This window comes from Talpa europaea, assembly GCF_964194135.1.
Source record: "Talpa europaea genome assembly, chromosome: 7".
Taxonomy (NCBI): domain Eukaryota; kingdom Metazoa; phylum Chordata; class Mammalia; order Eulipotyphla; family Talpidae; genus Talpa; species Talpa europaea.
Window position 1 is genome coordinate 63,190,539 of NC_140074.1, and position 22,025 is coordinate 63,212,563.

The 22,025-nt window shown below is 38.1% G+C and overlaps 1 protein-coding gene across 1 annotated transcript; it reads right to left on the reverse strand.

Moving 5' to 3' along the window:
* Positions 1-683: 683 nt before the first annotated feature.
* INIP (INTS3 and NABP interacting protein) lies at positions 684-20,699 on the reverse strand (the record flags this gene model as incomplete). Its single annotated transcript, XM_084236397.1, has 4 exons — positions 684-905; positions 2,021-2,111; positions 4,547-4,649; positions 20,675-20,699. The coding sequence occupies 4 exons, from the start codon at positions 20,697-20,699 to the stop codon at positions 810-812; spliced, it is 315 nt and encodes a 104-aa protein (XP_084092523.1). The 3' UTR covers positions 684-809.
* Between the last annotated feature and the right edge of the window lie 1,326 nt (positions 20,700-22,025).

Below are 22,025 nucleotides of genomic sequence, written 5' to 3' on the forward strand. Positions count from 1 at the left end.
TCAGATTCTATTAAAGATGTGTCAGGTTGAGAAACTTACTTAAAACTCCTTCCACCTTAAAGTAATTTAAAAGGGGTCAACTTGCATACATTTTAAGTCAGATAAAACAGTCAAACCCATACAGGCACACAATTCATGTAGTAATACTAAATAAGAGCATGCATAAATTTGAAAACCACATTTTTTATCATCATTTTTAATAGCATTTAGTCACATCATTTATAGTGGTAGAGGTTTATAAATGATGTTAAGATTGATAATTTAGTCTTGGGCTTTAAAATTGACAATAGAGGAACCAATGATGAGTTAAAGGATATTTCCGGATGATATGTCAACTATAAATTCAAAAGATACACTGATATCAGTTCTATAAACAGCAAATATGAATGTTATTTAAGCCTCTTGGTTCACATTTTTATAAAGCACCCTCATTCTTTAAAGTTAAGTACTATAAATGGCTCTTGAAAGTCTACTGTGGACATGATATAGTAAGACAACTAGATGGGGGTTGCGGGTACATTATGTGACCATCTAATTCAGAGTCTGATTAAGATTAGAAATCAAACTGCATTGCAAAAAAGTCTGTCACAGGTAGCATGAGCACGTCCTCAGGTAACACAGCTTCCAAAGCTCTCATCATCCTGTTCACTTTCCTTTTTTTTTCTTTGACTTGCACATAACTTTCTTTTTACAGAAGCAAAAAATATAAAAGTTCACCAAAATCCTGAAAGTCACAGTCTGGATAGCACTGAATGATAGTAGCTTTGGCATTTGATATTACAAAGTCACTTTCATTGCAAATACTTTCTTCATTCTGGGTCAAGGCGAGGTAAAACAGGGAGAATAAGATTCCCAAATGCTGAGTCTTGAGTTATGAAGTATCCAGATGAATGTGCATGTGCATGCTGGGAAAGAGTTAAAAAAAAAAAAAGGCAATTAAGCTATTAATTCTTCAAACAAGGCATAAAAATTACTTATCCTTTCCCTTATTCTTGGGACCAAATTTATTGTAAAAATCAGTTTTTATGCTGCTAATTTTGTTTAAATACACAGGAGACGGACAATAAAGAATTTATATTAACCAGTTGCACCAGGTACTCATTTATCATCCCACTCTGTCCCCTGTGAGTCTGTTCAGTCAATAAATGAGTGGAAGACATGAATTACTTTGTTCCTTGGTGTGGGTACAACTAGCAACAGAGGTCCCTAAGTGCTCTGCTCCGGATCAGAAACAGTTGAAAGAGCAGCAGTTGGAAGGAGAAGGGGTAAAGGCAGCTGGTCATTGGTGATTGAGATACCAACATTTTGTACAGAATGTTGACATGTAAGTAACAGAAAACCACCAGTGGCTTCCCTCTGTCACTAAGGAAAGGAAGGCTGTTTTTAGGTTGTCTAAAGTGAATTAGTATTTAATGTCCCTTCCAATTCTGAGAGTCTAAGGTTTAAAAGAAAAAGTACTAATGTCATTTTGTCTCAGATCTCTGGGAATCTTAGTTAAATTAGCCAAGATCAATGTAATATTAAAAGGCCATTACTATGAAGAACGGTATTTTTTTTAACTGATTATTACTTTGCTATGGTAAAAGTCTTCAAATATTTTCTGCAAAAACAGATCTGCTTACCACTAAAAGGAATCCAAACCATAAAAAACCAGTGAGATGAGCAAACGATTTAATGGTGTGACAAATACGGGGGGATATGTACTACTAAACTGGGCAGCTCAGTTTTTAGGATCATTCTGTCCACTCTAACATCTAAATCATTTTGTGCACGAGCAACCCCTTGCCACGTACAGCACTGAATCAGTCACGATTGCATCAACACCATAAAGCATACTTTCATTACTGCTGTATCGGTGCTTCAAATCCTTTGGGCACGATTGAACATCAGCAAACCATTGCAATTATGCGTGGAACACGTTTATTGATATTGTTCTACTGAAATACAACATGGGCACTGTGCTGGTTTCCAACCCAGGAAATCTCCAATGGGACGAGAGTGTCAGCTATGCTTTGCTCACCTGTAAAGCTGCCTTCTGTTGGGCTGCGATATGCTGTTGCTCTGCATGGTCCCGGAAGTCCTTATTAAGAGAGGGTCTCGAGAGTGAGAGGCTAAAACGGGAACCTTAGTTACTTGGCTGTATAAGGCAAAGATTTCGTTACTTATGAGTCACATTTTTCATGATAAAGTCTTTATAGGGGTAAAAAAGAAAAAAAAGGTCTTCCAGAGTAAGTCTTTTTCCTTTCCCCAATGCCTAAATTAATTTCTATGAAGAAAGCCTGTGTTATTTACTGGGGCTTTAAGTGATCTCCTTTTGATAACTTATGGCATTCTGTGAACTGACATTCACAGAGTTGAGGTAATCGGTCTACACAAAGTAACATTTATGATGCAAACCATAGAGCTTGCAAAAAATATAGCATGCAAAAAGGTCCAGAGCAAAAGAGCTTGATGTCTTTGAAGAAATCAGAGTAGGCTGGGCTGGAGGTTAAGTGGATGGGTGAAGTGGATGGGTGGACTGGGTGAAGTGGGCTGGCAAAAGATAAGGCTGGCAAGGAAGGCCTGGATATGGAGCCTTGTGAATTAAGAAATGTAGACCTGAACACTAAGAGAGACTTCCAAACAGTGTCATAAGCAGAGGAGTATCTACACTACCACCAAGGCAGACAGTGCTGGTCACCTTCTCAGTAACTGTTCATTGGTCTTGCTAATGAAACCCAAACTTAGTTCAGTTATTGGTGGCCTGTGCTTCAGAACAGGGCAGGCTCAGCACCCAGAGAGTGGACACTGATGAAAGACAATGCCATTCTCCTCACTGGTTTCTGGCTGAGGCAAGAGAAAGTCACACAATTCTGGGCAACTAGACTAGATGGGAGGTCTGTTGGAAAGCTTCTGAGAACATTTTCTTCACTCTTAGAGAGGGACACAGGAAAGGAACTTCTGTGGCTTTTGCCTCTAGTGGGGGCTTGATGCGGAGGTGGTGACTTAGACTACTGCAGTCATATGTTGACCATTAGGGACCTACTGACCCCGGGAGAAAGGCAGAAAGTGCTGTCACTCTTGGGCCACTGTAGTAAGCCACTCCGGAATCACATTCCTGCCTCACATATATCCCAATGCTCATGCCAATTGTTAGCTTTCTGTTATTTCCAAAATAAAACATCCTAACTGACACTACTGAGGACTTACGACTATGGGAAATTGAGTGAGGAAGCAGTTACAGGAACAGGCAAAAAATGAGACTGGCCAGGATCAGGGCAGCAGCAGCAGCAACGAAAACTTCAGACACATTCAAAGTATAAATATGAGAGAATGGTAACTACTTGGAGGTGGAAGTGAAATAATAATAAACAATTAAAGTTCATGTTTCTGACATGGATAACTAGTAGATCTGTACCATTCGCTTACACAAAACAGCCCAAGAATATTAAGCAGCTAGTTAGAGAGAAGGAAAGTTGTCAGCACATAAATAACAGGTTGTGAAAGGTGATGCAACTGGCCAGTGGAAAGGGGCAGCCTGGGAAACTTGGTGTAGAACACAACTCCTAGGACTATCGACACTCAAAAGACAGGCAGCGAGAAGTATCTGCAAGAGAAGTTAAGATTGTACAACAGTAAATGAATGGACGCCAAATAAAGTATTTAAAAAATGAGGAAGTAACTAGTGGTGTCAAATAATGCTAACATGTCTAACAAGAAAAGGACTTTGGTCCACCAGATTTAGCTACAAAGATGTTAAACCTGTCAACCAGGAAAAAACCTATTCTTTAGTAGGGGGTAGGGGGTGTGGCCTGAAGTCAGACTGTGGTGAGTGGAGGAGTAAAAAAGGTAAGAAAGCAGAGATGAGTGTAGACAACTCCTGTAAATGGTGGGGAAAAGATAGGGTTGTAGCTGAATGAGACAGTGTATCTGAAGGGAAAGATTAGTAAACTGAATACATTTAAGATCATTAAATCACCTAAATTTTACCTACTCTGCAGAATGTTTAAAAAGTGAAACAGTCATAATTTCAGGAACAAACACCATACAAAACCCTTTTCTTTTTTTTAAAAGTGGGCTATGGGAAAAGAAAAAATATTCTGATAAAAATATTTAAAATCAAGTTAATTAAAAAGTCTAGTTTTCTTCAACCCCAATTAAGAAAAAAAAACAACATATAAATTCCAATGTCAGGCCTCCCTGTTGGCACAAGGGGTTAAGATGCAACCTATGAAGCCATCTGCAGCCACTGCAGCAAGAGTTCGATCCCCAGCCAGGGAGCTACCCACAGGGCACAGCAGACCTCTCCTGACTCGCCCACTGCTTCCCTCAGCAATGTTCAGTCTATCTACCTGTTCTGTTCCCTGCTCTGTCTCTGGTGAATTCTCTCACCCCACCCCCCACATCTCTGGCTTGTACCCCAGTTCTTGTATGCATAAATAAATAAATCTTTAATAAAAAAAAAATCCAATGTCAAAGAAACAAATCCTTGCCAACCAGTTTGGGTTGTTTTGTCCAAGATATTTTTTATATCACTGAATATAAAACCCACATTATTTTTCAATACCTAGCTCCAGGATGATTTGTTGAAGATTGGTTCTGCATTAGTAACTTTCTTTTCTCTTTGTCCAGTTCTGCCAAGATTGCAACTCTATTTTTGTTTTGAAAACCTAAAAAGGGAAAAGGGAAGAGAAATAAGGAACATATTAGCACTTTTATATATCTAGGTCATCTAGAAACCCAGAAACAAAATCCAATTCTTGAACATAAGGGACTCACTGTAGTTTCCCTAATGGTTACAATTTCCTACTGCCTACTTCTCAGCAACATACAATACATGGGTAAGTGCTGAAGTTAATACTGACTGAGGACTTTAAAGATGTAATTCTAAATTTTAATCACCAAAGTATAGATAACAGCATTTGTTTAACAAAATTTTTGACCAGTCTCTATCCTGCTCAATTCCTGGGAGTGAAGATTTACTGCGTTTTCCGTTTTAGGCCTCTTTGTGAGTGCCTCTTTAGTGGGGGCGGGGAAAGCATTAGACTACTGTGATCAAAACAGTGTATATTTTTCTCAACTTCTTTCACTCAGAAATGGCAGTTTTTCAAGGGAAAAGTTTAGGAATTGAAACAGACAAAAAAGAAATAGAGCTAACTGACAGGGAATACAAATATCAAATACTTAGTATCAGGCTTAATACTTAGGGTGTAAGCTTCACATTTATGGAAGATCTAGACCAGATGTTGCATAATCCTGGCCCAGAGGTTGCATGCAACTACTTTGAAAAATATGAATTAAATGCCAACATGTAAACAGGAGAGAGTATATAAAAAGGTCTGACTTCCTGCTTCTCTTGAAACATTGTAAGATCTGGCAACAAGCATCTGAGTGCCCTACTGGCAACAATTATACACAACTAAGCAGTGTTTGTTCCCTGACTCTCTCAGACCTCTTTACACCTAGAGGCATTGGTTTTGGATCCCTAGTTTAGAACAAAACAAATGAAAAAATTTCAGGATTGAAAACAGATCTAAGGGATGAAATAGCTACAAGAAAGAATGAAGATGGGTTGGGATGGTGCCTTTTTCAGGCAGGAAGATGTAAGCATTCCTCCAACTACCCAATGAAGACTCATTTGTGCCTCAAAAAAAGGTCCAAGATCTCTTAGGATGAGTCCATTAAAAATGTAAGTTGATCATCCCTTTTCACTTGGTATCAGAAAATTGGTTAGTGATGTGGATTCTGACTTGGCAATCTAATTATTGCAAACCAGAGGTTTCCAAACTTTCTCTGTTCACAAAGCCCTTAATATTTCAGTAGTTTTTGCATGGTACTCTCAGGCCAACAGAAGTATCTAATGATTCTGTTTATTAAGTAGTCCTAACAGCTTGCAGTTGTTTTTAAAAAGAATTCAAATCGAAAATATTTAATTTCATCTCTAAATAACCACAATAGCATACTAATAAGGTATGTGTCCCTGGGCACTGTCTAACTTTTCAAACTCTGGAGTCAGTTCAGACACCACCATCCTCATTCCCTGTTCTAGTGTCACACAGTGTTGTTGCTGTTTTAAATCAAAATAATAGTCAGCGTCTCAACTTCACAAAATGTGAAATCATTGAAAGGAATATAGCATATCAGTGAAACTGTAAACTACCTCAAACTAATTCATATGTGCCCAATGAATGACAAGTATTGTTTCCCTCAAGAACTTAATTTTGGAGCTATTTAATATCAAAGCTGAATAAAAATGTTTTCCTTAATACTATGCAATGGACAGAAAAACAGTCAAACGCCTTACCTATATGTGAAATATAACCAAACTATTAATGAAAACATATGTAAAAAGAAATAAAGAATCTATCACTTAAGAATACTGATTTTATACATAGTCCTGGGTGTTCTGGGGCCTGAATATTCAAGACAATCATACATTAAATTTATGTAATAGTTACTTGAAAATCTGTGTATTTTATGTATGAATGGGTATTGATATGGACCCTTATATTATAAATCTATTTCTGATGCCCCCCCCCAAAAGAAATTAATTTTGGATTGGGCCTCTAGGTTTCTTCATGGTATCCTAAGGCATTCTGGTGCATCGTTTGCAAATCACAACTTTAGACCTTTACTTCAACTACCACCAAGCAACTGAGGAACAACTTCTTTTCCATTTTATCAAGGCAATCTACCAAAGGGACTTAAAAATTCAGTACTATACAAATATAAGCCATAAACAAATACTTCCAACCATTAAATTTCTAATGGATTTGGAGACCTAGAATCAGAATTACCATCATATACCACAAGTACTAACTCATATTTATACAATTAGTAATACTATGTAAACACAACCACTTTAAGAGAACTTGTATGTATTAAGCTTATTATCTATATATGACCAGTCCACCTACAAAAACCACAATTTCATATATTTTGTAATCATACATATCTTTCTTGCTTAGGTCAAGAAGGAACAGCCCTATTTATTTTTAATATTTTATTTTATATAATTCTTACATTTTTCATTTTTGCACAATGTATGCATTTTCATTTTGGTTATATTCCCCCCTTATTTTGACCCTAATCCTTCCTCTCCCAGCCACCGCCCCAAGTTCCCCACCGCACAGTGCGTCTCTGGCCCAGAGACGCACTTGTTGATTTTGATTTTTACTTTGTATTGATTAGTCTTTTTCCTGGTCCCTTATTTAGGTTTTCTAAATTCCTGCTGTGAGTGAGACCATCTGGTGTTTTTCTTTTTCTTTCTGACTTATTTTGCTGAGCATGATCCCTTCTAGCTCCATCCATGTTGCTGCAAACTGCGTATGTTTATCTTTTTTGATTGCTGAGTAATATTCCATTGTGTATATGTACCATATCTTCTTGATCCAGTCATCTATTTTTGGGCATGTGGGTTGTTTCCAAAGCTTAACTATTGTAAATAGTGCTGCTATAAACATAGGGGTGCAGGTGCCCTTTTGAATTAATGTTTCTGTGTCATTTGGGTATATACCTAGGAGTGGAATTGCTGGATCATATGGAAGCTCTCTCTTTAGCAGGTTGAGGAATCTCCACACAGCTCTCCATAGTGGTTAGACCAGTTTGCACTCCCACCAGCAGTGCAGGAGAGTTCCTTTTTCTCCACAACCTCGCCAACATTTGTTGTTGCTAGTTTTTTTAATATGTGCCATTCTCACTGGTGCAAGATGGTATCTCGTGGTAGTTTTGATTTGCATTTCCCTGATTACAAGTGATGTTGAACATTTTTTCATATGCCTATTGGCCATTTGCATTTCCTCTTTGGATAAGTTTCTTTTTAGCTCTTCTGCCCATTTTTTGACTGGATTATTTTCTTTGTTTTTGTTGACTCTCATTAGTGTTGTATGCAAAAATTTTCTCCCAGTCGGTGGGGTTTCTCTTTGTTTTGGTTATTGTCTCTTTTGCTGTGCAGAAGCTCTTTAATTTGATGTAGTCCCAGTTGTTTGTCTTTGCCTTCACTATCACTGCTTTGGGTGATGTGTCTGTAAAGATGTCTTTGAGGTGCATCTCCTATAGTGTTTTGCCTATATTTCCATCTATTATATTTTATGGTTTCATGTCTTATGTCTAGTTCTTTAATCCATTTTGAGTTGGTTTTTATGCATGGTGTGAGGTAGTAGTCAAGCTTCATTCTTTTGCATGTAGCTACCCAGTTTTCCCAGCACCATTTATTGAACAAACTTTCTTTGTTCCAATGCATATTCTTTGCTCCTTTGTCAAAGATTAGTTGACCATAAATCTGTGAATTTATTTCTGGATTTTCTATTCGTTTCCATTGGCCCATGTGTCTGTTCTTGAAACAGCCCCATTTAAAAAGAATTTCAGGCCTCCCTTGTAGCGCAGGGGTTAAAGACAGTGCTATCAAGCTATTGCTAGCCACTGCAGCACAAGTTGGATCCCCAGCCAGCCAGGGAGCAACCCACATGGCGCAGCAGCCCTATCCTGCCTTGACCACTGCTCCCCTCAGCATTGTATTTCAGTAGATCTGCCTGTTCTGCTCCCTACTCTCTGGTGAATCCTCTCACCCCCCCTCAACTCTGGCTTACACCCAGTTCTTATATGCATAAATAAATAAATCTTTTTTTTTAATAAAAAGAAAAAGGAAAATAATTTCATGCATGTTTGAAAATCAGCATAGGTAGGCCTCCCTGGTGGCTCAGGGGTTAATTCTCAACTCTATCAAACTATCACCAGCTAGCCACTGTGGCATGAGTTTGATCCCCAGCTAGGGAGCAAGCCAACAGGGTGCAGCAGACCTCTCCTCTCTCGCTCACTGACCCCTCAGCAGTGTATTTGTGTAGATCTGCCTGTTCTGCTCCCCACTTTTGTCTGGTGAATCCTCTCACCCCTTACACCTCTGCCCTACCCCCAGTTCTTGTATGCATAGATAAATAAATAAATCTTAAAAAAAAAAAGAAAGAAAATCAGCACAGGTAGCTAACTACATATTACCATGGAAATCAAATGAAAATCAGTAACCATACACTTTAAAATATTAATATAGTTTCTATTATCAATATTCTTTAGAAGAGCTATATATCTCAATGTATTTAATACCTTATGCTAAACCTGCTATTCAGAAAAAAACAAATCAGTATAAGTAATCTGATAATAGATCAGATGGAATGTACAAATTTGGGTATTACTGATTTTATACAATAGAAATTTCCCTAAACGTTACATAGTTCAAATCAAAGATAATTATGGAAAGATAAGTATACTGAATGTGTCAAGGAATCCACAAGTGAGTTCTTTATAAAGTGAAGAGCTTTACAGAGTTCTTTTCAAGGGAAAACTGTACAACCATGTGTCTACAGGAAGTTGCATTAAGTTAGAGGCAAGTTACACCACAAGTGACATTTCCACTGTCAGGCAAGAATTTTTCCCTTTTCTCAGAAGAGGTGTTAATAATGCATTCTTAGAAGGCAATTATTTATTTCCATCTCTTTAGAGATTTAGAGATACTATAAACATAAAATAGAAAATTCTTGAAAAGTAAATTTTAAGTTGTGATAGTAGCTAAAATTATGTATTGATCAAAATCAGTCTCTGCACTAGCCGGTACTAACCTGTTTATAGAAATATCAGATTCCTTTGAGACTAATTTGTTCACACAAAAATTTTAGAGCCTCTGTAAATAAGGTGAGAATTTAAAGATTATTAAAAATTCAAAGAGTAATTTTCAAAAGTACTAAAAGTAGATGAACATTAAAGAATATGATATACATTTAATTCAGGAAATGATTTTCAAATAAAACGCCAAGCTGCTTATGTTAGAGTGGTTGGACTGAATATCATCTGTAAGTTGTTTATTTAATGAAAGAAAACTGAGTCTGCTAAAAATATTTTAGGTATATAAAACCATTCAATCCCACTGGTTCTGTTTAATAGTTCAGAGCTGGGTTAAGGTTTAAATAAAATTATTTGCTATTATGTTTGCTAAGTAACCAAAAGGTACGGAAGCCTTCTTGGCACAGGGAGTGTCATGTAAAAGACAAGTCAATGCAACAGACAGTGTTAGTGGGCAGTGAAACCATGTAATGAAGAAAACTGGTAGAACTCAAAAAGATGTAGTAATGGTAAAGTTATACTGTACTACCTCATTAACATATGCCCTTAAAATAAAAAACGCATCTCCTTGTTCTGTTACTGTAGTGCAAGCAGTGATGCCTTCTTCCTTTCTTTCCCCAACTCCACATGGAACAAATTTTGGTTTCAGACACTGTCCTCCATTAAAAGTAATCAGAGTTCTAGATTATTAGAACAGGGAAGGAAAAAAAAAGATGGATCTAGAATATCTTGTCTGAGAACAAGATTTTTTTAAAAAGGTCCAGGGTAGAGTTAAAAGAACAAAAGGCCCAATGTGAGGTTAGCCAGGCTGTCACAACAGAACATTAAAAATAGAATAATAGCTAAAAGGAACAAATTGAATCTATGATGTCGTGAATTCATAAAACACAAAATGGAAAGTTAAAGTACATAAAAAGGTAAGTGTAAAAATGGGCCTCCCCTGGTGGCGCAGGTGGTTGGTTGAGCACAGCGCTGTGAAGCTGTCTGCAGCCTCTGCAGCGCGGGTTTGATCCCTGCGGGCTGGCCGGCAAGGGTCCCACATGGCACAGCAGACCTCTCCTGTCATGCACACTGTTCCCCTCAGCAGTGTATTTCGTCATTCTGCTTGTTCTGTTCCCGACTCTGTCTCTGGTGACTCCTCTCACCCTCCAGCACATCTGGCCTGTACCCTGGTTCTTGTATAAATAAATAAATCTTTAAAAAAAAAAATTGTAAAGAAGGTTGAAAATAATAACTATGTTAGTTAATAAAGTTAGTGTTACCATTCAGGTGTCTTTGTTTCTCCTATTAAGTCTGTGTTTGTTTATCAAGTATGCCTGTATGTTTCTTGTTTAGGTAATAAGAGGAAGGCGTAGAATGAACTGTGGCTCAGTCAAATGATTCCAGAAAAAGCAGTTTAAGTACTAAGAAAGGAAGAACCAAATCAATACAGGTCATCAAATATACACACCATTTACAATGAGATCCAGTGGTTGATGAGCACTCATAATCACACACAATACTAAGTAGTAACAGTGAGTTCCAACTAGATCAATCAGGGAAAGATCCTACAGAAAGCTGACTGTACAGATCCGACCTCTAATGTCTTGGAACACAAAAAATCTGGAATTCCTCTGATAATCCTACCAAAAAAATAACAATTTATAATGACAACACTTATGAACACTAATAACATTTTTAAAAAAGGATTCATTCAAGGAAAAATTCTAAGTTGCAAGAAACTAAAGTTTATGAGAAGGCACATGTTTAAAAAAGATCCCAAAACATAGCAAGTAAAATTGAATTATAGAAGGGACCCTGCGCACACCAACACAACTTTTATATCATTTTTAAAAACATAACCAAATCTTGTGATTTGTCTAAGAATCAAATTCATCAATATCCCTAAACCTGTATTTTATTCTGAAATTTTACCTTTGACTTACTAATGATAAAGATTACCATAATCCCAGGGAGAAGAAGAAAAGTATATTGCTGGGAAAGTACAGAAATAAGAATCTGGGACGATTCTTATAACCCTAGGAGGAGACGTTCAAAACAAAACCCTAAGTACATAGAGAGTAGTTTAGGTTCAATTAAGTGTAGTATGCTATATTAAAGCATCTGAAGTATTACAGAAGTCATATTAATTATAATTTAAACTGTTTTAAAGAGAATTAACTAAACCTGAAATTAATTCCTAAATGTTTAATATTTTTATTTTAGAACACAATTTATTAGATAGTAGCTTTATTAAACTGAGCATTAATTTTGAACAGTGATTTTTTTCCCCATGCACAAATTCCCCATAGACATTAAAAAATTTGTTTAAAATAGTTAAACCAGTGATCATTAAATGGGGGTGGCTCATAGCCATCCTCTTCCTTCATAAAGATGGGGTGACACCTGTCTCTTATAGCTTATTTCAAATCTGAAGGCACATACTAGGTAGTCTATCTGCCATGTGAAGTAATTAAGAAGAGTAAGATTCTCCATCTTTTTGGGTTTATACAAACTTATTCTGACTAGAACATCAACATATAACATTTAACTAAGCATTTTATTAAACTCATTACATTAAGTTTTTTTTTTAATATACACAGTTTCTTGCCATAGTTTAATATGCCTTCTGCATTCTTAGAAGCATAAGGATGTTGGAGATACTTAATATATTACCTCATTCAGTAGGAACTACTTAATAGTCCTTTGTAAATTTCCTAATAAAATGATCTTAGAATAAAGCAGTACAGTCTAAAAATATTTCCATTTTTAGAACTATAACCCTATTTCCATTCACAATCTCATAGTCTCATTTCCACATTCATTCATAGAAACATTTAACTCCCACACAATTCTTTGACACTAAACTCTCAAATAACTAGCATTGCATCAGATTTGCATTTAAAATCTAAGAATTGAAATTCACTTTCTATTAAAAAAGGGCTCTATGATATTTAAACGATTAAATGCATTTTTACTGGGGAAAAAAACACCCTAGAGTATCACAGACACCTGTTCAGTATTAAAGTCAATGTAGCAGTATTAGCTCAACATGTTTTAAATTATTTATTGATTCACCATGTAGTTACTGCGCATCCATCACATCTAGGCACTGAGGGAGGTCCTTAGGATACACTAATGAGCGAAAACATGATGCCAAATCTCATGGTTCTCAAACAGTCCGGTGAAGATAGAAATCAGTCAAATATTCACATGAAGAATGCATACCTAGGGGCCTCCCTGGTGGTGCAAGGGGTTGAGACGCAACCTATGAAGCCGTCTGCAGCCTCTGCAGCATAAGTTCGATCCCCAGCCGGCCAGGGAGCTACCCACATGGTGCAGCTCTCCTGGCTCGCCTGTTGCTCCCCTCAGCAGTATACTTTGGTCATTCTGCCTGTTCTGTTCCCCACTCTGTCTCTGGTGAATCCTCTCACCCCCCACACCTCTGGCCTGTACCCCAGCTCTTGCATGCACAAATAAATCTTTAAAATAAAAAAAGGAATGCACACCTAGACCTCCAGTGAGTACAATGCAGTAAAGAAACTTTACAAGCATTTATAGGAATCAATATTGAATAAACTTGACCTAGGCTGGGAGTAGACTGTATCATAGAAGGTTTCCATAGGAAGTAATGATTGAGCTGAAATCCAAAGGAAGAGTAATTAGTGAATTATTTTGTTAACCAGGAGTGGGGGACAAAGTAACTTTTCCCCCTTTGAAAAGATCAGTTTAGCTGCAATTTTGAAAATAGATTAGACAAGAGAAAATGTTCAAGAGAGGCTGGAAAACAGAATACTAAGAAACAAAAAGATCAGGCTAGAGAAATAAGATGTGTACCAACTACCTATAGCTGCATAACAAACCATCCAAAGACTTAAGCAGTACTTATTTTATTTATGCATTATTCTATGGGTTGTGTTCAGCTGGGTGATTCTTCAACTGGTCTCACTTGGGGTACCCATGCGGGTGCAGGCATCTGGATATTACATGAGAGACTGCCTGTCTCTGCTCCACAGGTTCCCAGGGTTAACTAAACTGTGCTTCCGCACAGTTGTTAAGATGATGAAAGCAGAACCTCTAAGAACCTCCAGGGGGAAAACAGATGACCGCACAACCCCTTGAGTCGTGGGCATGAAGTCACCCAGGTTCAGGGGGGTCAGTGATTGGCGGTGGATGGTGATTGGGTACTTGGTGTGTGTGAAATACAGTCATTGAGGTAAAAAGCTTAACACCTGAAACTATACAGTCTTGTAAACCACTATTACCTCTGTAAAATAGAAAGGAACACTTCAAAAACAAAACAAAAAAACATAAATTGATTAATACCAGTAATTAGTCTTCTAGGTGTTTAGTCAATAGCAAACATTTCCTACATTGTGAAGATAATATATAATTAGAGATAAAAAATAATTCAACATAAAAAATAATTAAACTCCTAGCACCTGGAATATACTGAAAATACATGGCAAAGGAAAGGCATAAGCCATACATTTGCTCAGGTAATCTCCCTGTGTTCAAGTTCTTTCTCACTCAGACCCCAAGGATTTACCACTTTTAAGCTAGATGCCACCTTTTCTATCCATTGAGGTTTCTTTTTTTTTTTTTTTAAAGATTTATTTATTTATTTATACAAGCATTGGGTACAGTCAGAAGCGGGGGAGGGTGAGAGAATTCACCAGAGCCAGAGCGGGGAGCAGAGCAGGCAGAAGCACCGAAGTACACTGCTGAGGGGAGCAGCGGGCGGCAGGAGAGGTCTGCGCGCCATGTGGGACCCTCCTCTGGTGGCCGGGGAGCAGCCGGGGATTGAACCGATGCTGCAGAGGCTGCGGGCAGCTTCGCAACCCAGCGCTCAAGCACTGTGCCACCTGGGAGGCCCTCCATTGAGGTTTCTCATCTTCAGGACTGGTAATTAACATGATGAAATATTTTCTGCTTTTATCAATCTTTCCTCCTCACTCACTTTCTTTTCCTCTTACAGATAAACTTATAGACCCATTTCCCTGTAAGGATTTTCTGCTTATAACAAATATAGAAGAGATATAAAGATTAAGTCTAGAGCTTCCAATATTCTTAGATGCTACACTTAGAATGCTCTAGTCCCCCAGCTAACCTGCAGTAAGAGATAACAGAATCAATTTGGATTTCCTTCTCAATACTATTAGTAACTACTTAATGTTGAGAAAATCACCTTACTATACATGACCAATGGAGGTAAGAACTCCTACAGCAAGGTAAATAAAAGCAACAATAAACAACTGGGGATTACCTCAAATTAAAAAGCTTTTGCACAGTAAAAGAAATATAACTAGATTAAAATGAATATCCTATGGTATGACAGAAAATATTCACACATTACACAACCGACAATGGTTTAATATCCAAGACAGAAACACCTTATAAATTTAATTTAAAAAAACCACCCAATTAACAAAGAGGCAGATATGAACAGACAAATCACCAAAGAGGCTATCCAGAGAGCCAACAGATACATGGGAACACGTTGGTCATTGCTTTTAATAAGAAAGATACAGATCAAAATCACAATGAGATAGCATCTCACACCAGTGAAAATGGCATGTTTTAACAAAGACCTCTAACAAGAGGTGCAGGAAAGGCTGCAGAGAAAGAGGAGCCCTATTACACTATTGGTGGGACTATAAACTGGTGCAGCCATTTTGGAAAGTGATCTGGGTTTATTAAACAAAAAATTAAAGCCACATATCCCAGCAATCCCTCTTGCGGGCATCTATCCAAAGAACATGAAATTACCACAGCCAAGAATATTATGATCTACAATGTTTACTTCAGGATTATTTGCAACAGCTAGCACCTGGGAACAACCTAAGCCACAACTGACAGAGGAGTGAAGCAAAAGATACAGTATATCCACACAAAAGAATACCATTCAGGAATAAGGAAAGATGAAATGTTGCCGTTGACCACAAAAGGGAAGGAGTTCAAGGTAATTATGTGTAGTAAAGGAAGTCAGAATGACAAGAAAAATTGGACATTTACACAGCAATTTGACAAGGCAAAATACTTACAAAAACTCGTAAGACACTGGGCCTCCCTGGTGGTGCAACCTATGAAGCTCTCCACAGCCGCAGCCACTGCAGCACACCCAGGGGGGTGCCCACATGGCTCAGCAGACCCCTCCTGACTCACCTGCCCACTGCTCCCCTCAGCAGTGTACTTCAGTCAATCTGATGCCTTTTCTGTTCCCCACTCTGTCTCTGGTGAATCCCCTCACCCCCACACCTCTGGTCTGTACCTTCTTGTATGCATGAATAAATAAATCTTTTTTAAAAAACCAAACTAGTAGACACTAATAAATGAAATGAGGTTTCTGAGGTTAAGAGAGGGTATGGTCAAAGAGGTATAAGACATGTGGGGGGGTGGAGAAAGGGGAGAAATGCATGCTATACTTTCCTAATAGTGATGTGAAATTCATGAACAAACAATGCGCTACAAAGCAATTTCTATAGACTATGACTTGTGAAATATTACAAAATGGAAATTTCCAATGGAAAGAGCTCTCTAAGTTGATTTAATTTGACAATGTTTTAAGTAATGATTATCCTTAGAATATTAACAATTGCCCATTAAGTAGGAATCAAAAAGAAAAAAGGCCTCTTATTCTTTTAAAAAAATGTACTGGAGTGAGATTTCTTAATTTCTCTTTTATAAAAAAATATTATGGGCAGATGGATTATAAAATCCAAGCCACATTACAGATTAATTAAATCAGAATCATTGAAAAAGGAACCATAAGTTGGTAACTTTAAAAAGGACACACATACAAGAATAAAATAAAAATTAGAAAAAATATTTAAAACCAACTGCAAATTTTGTCTTCGCATCCATAACCTCATCTTTAAACAGGTGCAGATACAAGAATTTTAAGATTTTTATGTACCACTGGGACAAACTCTTAATTATGAGGTGCATACCTTAGTACAATCTTAAAGAATAAACTTGCTTTCCTTCTGGACTTATTGATGGTTTAGGTTACAACTTACATTGGGGTCCGCAGATCAAGCAAGTCATTTCCCAGGAGCTATGCCGCCCCATTCCTATGCAAAACACCAGGAAATCACAGCTAAGAACATCCAGAGTGGTCCCACATCAATAGTTCCACCAGTTGATACAGGGATTATAATTATTGTAAACATCTTGGGATAAATATAAAATAATCTAAGAAAAGGATTCATGATTCTCACGCAGTTCCTCTGTCTCTGTATCTTACATCAAGTCTCTTCTTATAGAAATCAGGCTGGACCACTCCAACTGCCACATGATCATAGGACTTTGACATTTACTAATGATGAAAGACTCTTTACATAGGAACAGCACCTTGGCTAACCTCCAGTTTGACAATCTGCCTCTACATATTAAAATTCTCAATATTTTATTTTTCATCAATCAAATAATTCTTGAAAAACTACCAAATGTTCCACACTACAATGGTTGATTTCAGTGACTGTTTGCCAAGAACTTAATAAAACAAACTTAGCAGCTAATTCTGAAAGAGGGCTTAGTGAACACAATGGATTACTATACCCTAGAACAGAGAAATAATAAATTGCACTGCACAAATTTCAAAACAGAATTTAAGTCATACTTCTTTCACTTAGTATTTAAGACAATTATGGCACTTGGCATTCAATCTCCATATTAAGTAGTTCCTGTATGTGGAAACAGTACATAAATGATTTAATACAGAGGATAAAATGCAACTGACAAATAAGAATTTAGCCATTTCAAGGAGATTCTGGAAATTTAGAGAACATGGTATGGACTCCCCCTGCTGGTGCCTAATAGCAGCAGCTCCATGACACTAAGAAAATCAGTGACAACAACAAAGCCAAAAGACTAATTTAAATTTACCTCTATTTAGATTAGGGGATGTTGTGAATTTGACTATGTGTCAATCAACAGCAACACTGAAAAAGGTTACATTGGATTGCAATTGCTTAAAAAAAAAGCAACCCACAAATTGTAAATCTCAACTATTTGTGCTATTTTCATTCAGACCGCATTGTTGGATTTTTCTTTCCAAAGTAGACTTCTCTTAATTTTTGTTTTGGTTCAAATTATTTTCCATCTGAGCCCTTATAATTTGCTGAAAATAAAAGACCATAAGGAAATAATGACTTGTGACTAGTCCACAGAGCACACAACTCGCGCATGATTATTTGAGAGAAGAGAACAGCCAGCAAAGTTGTCGCCATAGCTAGCATTTTACAATTCTACATTTCTGTAAAACTCATGTAATCTTTAGTTTGTCCTAAGTGCAACTAATACTAAGCAGGTTCAGTGGGCTTCCAACTTTTGGTTAAACTAATCCTGCTGGGAATATAATTATAAATTCTGACAAAGTATTAAAAATTCATTATTTGAAGACATTACACTGACAAAATCAGGCAGAAACTGCAACTGATGAGATTTGGGAATTTCTGGCCTCTGCCTGAAGCACTCCCTGGTCCACACACAGCCTGGGGGGAGCCCAGTAATAAAGTAGTAGTCAGAAACTGAGAAGACTAAGCAGGTGATACCCATCACAAAGAAGACAAGAGTTTGAAGTCTAAGGTAAACCAAGCTGTCTGCTAGGGGGAAAAAATAACATTTCAGAGAAAAACAATAGAATCCAAATTCTTCATAATGTATTAGTCATGATTTTTAGTATCCAGTAACAAACCACTAATTATAGTAAGAAAAAGGAAAATGTGACCCATACTAAAAAAAAAATTCAGTCAATAGGAAACTAACTTCAAGATGATCCAGATGATCCAATTAGCAGTCAAGGACTTAAAAATCTGCTATTATAAGATGTTCAAGGACTTAAGGAAAAACAGATACATAATAAGTAAAAGGAGCATCTTAGGAGAATCTTAGGAGAAAAACAACTAATTTCAAATGGAAATTCTACAGCTGTCAATGGAAATAAAATGCTTGCTGGACTGAAATATTAGTAGATTGGATATGCAGAGCAATTATGAAACAAAGTTATAGCATTAGAAATTATTCAGTCTGAAGATCATAGTAAAAATACTGAAGAAAAATAAGCAGAACTTGGATATCTGTGTGACAATATCAAGAATCTCATATCAAGTATCTAATATATGTACTTGCAATCTCTGAAGAAAAGGAAAGTCCAGATCAAAAAAAATATGAGTAACTGATGAAAATGTCCCAAACTTGGTAAAAGATACCAATTTACAGACACAAAAAGCTCAACAAACCTGAAAACCACCCCAGATATATCACAGCCAAACTACTAAAATAAAAAGACAGAGAAAACTTGAAAAGTATTCTGGGAAAAACAACATATTGCACATCAGAAACAAGCAATAGCAATGAGAAAGTGAAAAAAGAAAGAGGAGTAAATATTTGCAAAATATTTATGTGACAAGAGACATCCAGACTCTAAAAAAAAAAGCCCAAATTAATAATAAAATTAACCCAATTTTTAAAAAATGAGCAAAAGATTTGAGTAAGTATTCCACCATGGAAGATTTATAATTGCCACTAAATACATTTTTAGAAAATGCTCAAAAAATAAATTTTAAAAGTGCTCAGCATTCTTCCTCAGAGAAATGCAACAATACAATGAGATGTCATTTCATACCCTCCAAAATGGCTAAAATTAAAAAGACTGACAAGGCTCTATGTGGAGCAACCCAAATGTTCATTCATTTCTAGAGAGAACATGAAATGGTGCAACCACTTTGGAAAAAGGTTGGGCCTTTTTTTCATACACTCAGCTGCTCCGTCCCTTTACATTTATCCAACAGAAAGATAAGCATTCATCTGCCAAAACATTTAATTATAAACAAATGCTCACACCAGCTTTATTCAAAACAGCCCCAAATGAGGCTAATCCCAGAGTCCCCAAACAGAAGTATGAATGAACAAATTGTGGAAAATTCACATGAACACTATTCTGCAATAAAAAGGAATAGACTACTGAAACACAGCATCACATGGTCTCAGTACAGTGAGTGAAAGAAGACACCCCAAGTTTCATGACTCCACTTAAATGAAATTTAAGAGAAGACAAAACTAAGGTTTAAAAGAAAAGTCAGGACTAATCAGAAGGGAGATGAGTGATACAAAAATGTGATGGGTCAAACGAGTTCAGACTTTTTATGGAAAGGAGACAAAGACTTTGGAATTTGAATCTTTACGGAGATGAAATTTTACTTTCACAAAACTCACTTTTTTAAAAAAAAAAAGATTTATTTATTGGGCCTCCCCTGGTGGCGCAGCGGTTGAGCGCTGGGCTGCGATTGAGCGCTGGGCTGCGAGGCTGCCCGCAGCTTCTGCAGTGCCGGTTTGTTCCGCAGGAGAGGGTACCCACCCACCCCACACACACACACAAAAGATTGATTTATTTATTTATACATGCACTGGGTACAGTCAGAAGCGCGGGAGGGTGAGAGAATTCATCAGAGCCAGAGCGGGGAGCAGAGCAGGCAGAAGGACCGAAGGACACTGCTGAGGGGAGCAGCGGGCGGCAGGAGAGGTCTGCGGGCCATGTGGGACCCTCCAGCAGCGGCCAGGGATCGAACGGGCACTGCAAAGGCTGCGGGCAGCTTCGCAGCCTAGCACTCAACTGCTGCGCCACCAGGGAGGCCCACAAAACTCACTTTTAAGTAAAAACTCTTAAGATATATCTAGTTGATTTGCTGTAGAGAGTTCTTAACAAAGGTGAAATCTGTATAAAGGTTTTTAGGAACATTGAAAAGGCCCGAGAATTGCCTGATGAAACTATTAATTCTTTAAAAAGTGGTTCTGACCTCAAGTAAAAGAGCAAGAGAACACAGACATTGGAGAAAAATATAATGTTTAGAATGTGAATAACCTTAACACAGGTTAAAACACAGGATTAGTACCTATTAAGGACAAGACATCGTTAACACAATGCTGGATGTGCTTCAAATATAGGGTTTTATTTTGCTATTTCTTTTTCATACTGGCTACAGTAACTGGCCTATGCTAAATTTTCTCTTTAAAAATGCTTTTACTAGAGGACAAGGGAAAAATATGTTTACTATATGGGACAAAAGTTACTAGCAATATAAGAACCTCCAGCATGTATTACCTTGTCCTGAAGAGTTTGCTGCCATTTTCCTATTTTCTGTTTCAACTGTGTTCAGTGGTAACTGGTCAGCGCTTTGCAATCGCCTGTAAAAAAGGTGTATGCACATATAAAACGCACCATTCTTTAATAACAAATTAAAATCTAGCTTCCCTACAAGGAAACGTTTGCAGTTTATCTCTTCAGAAGCATATCTCTGAAAAGCCCCGACTTAAATAACAAATTTAAACTCTGCGGGTGCCCCAAGTTTTTAATTAGAGCATGAAGGCTGTTTATACTTGCAGCTGTTAATATCGCATTTAGCATTACAGTCTTTAACAAACATCATTAGGTTGTATTTACCAGATACTATGAAATGTATCCACCAACCGATAACATCAATACAAGCACACGGCTAGGAAGAAAACCCACTCATCTGTGGTGCCTCTCAATTCACTGAAAAAACATACTCAGCAACTACTGGATACACTGAAAGCTAAACAGGAAAACGAGTCTGATCTTTATCGTGCACCCACGCTGCACCATAGACTGCAGGAAGGTGTTTGAACTTAGTTAATTAATCTCAATGTTACAGATGAGAAGCTCGTGGCCAAGGTCTCAAAGCTAGTAACAATAGTTTGGGCTGTTTCCAAACTTCGTGCTTTTGACTAGGCCTGCAAGCGGCCATCCCAAATGAGTAAGATCTGACTCCTGCCCTCAAGGAACAGAGAATCTGGTGGGAAAACAGAGTCTCTTTCAAGTAACTAGCCTTAAAAAAAAAAAAAAAAAAAAAAAAAGGTTCAAAAACCGCGCTCTTTAAAAGGCGTCCACAGTGCTCCGGAAGCAGAGAGGAAATGAGCCTACCAGCGCGAGGAGGGGTGCCCTCGGGGGAGCCCCGGGAAGGAGAGGCTAACAAGCCCAGATTGGTTTTGGACAAAACGTCTTGAGGTGTCCCCTGCAGCTGAAGCACAGGGGGAGCCAGCCCGGCTGGAGCGGGAGGGCAGAGGGGCGTCTGCAGAAGGGGCAGGCTATGCAGGAATGTGACAGCACCGGACCGGGGCCCCAGAAGCGTCCCAGCGGGCCGGCGAGGAGGGCCGGCCGGGCGGGGGTTGCGGCCAAGGCGAAGGCGCGGAGGGGATGAGAAACACCGGGAGGCAGGGGAGGCGAGGAGGCCGGCGCCGGTGGCAACAAAGACGGCGGCAGCAGGGCAGCGCCCGGCCAGGGGCCGTCACCCCGGTGCACCGGCCTGTCCTACTTACCAGGGACGCGAGAGCGCCCGGGACCGCCTCGCCGTCCGATCGCGCTCTCAAAGGGGGCGCGACCACTTAGAGAACAGCAAACTCAACCCAACGTGCAGCTCTACAACCTTCCCGCC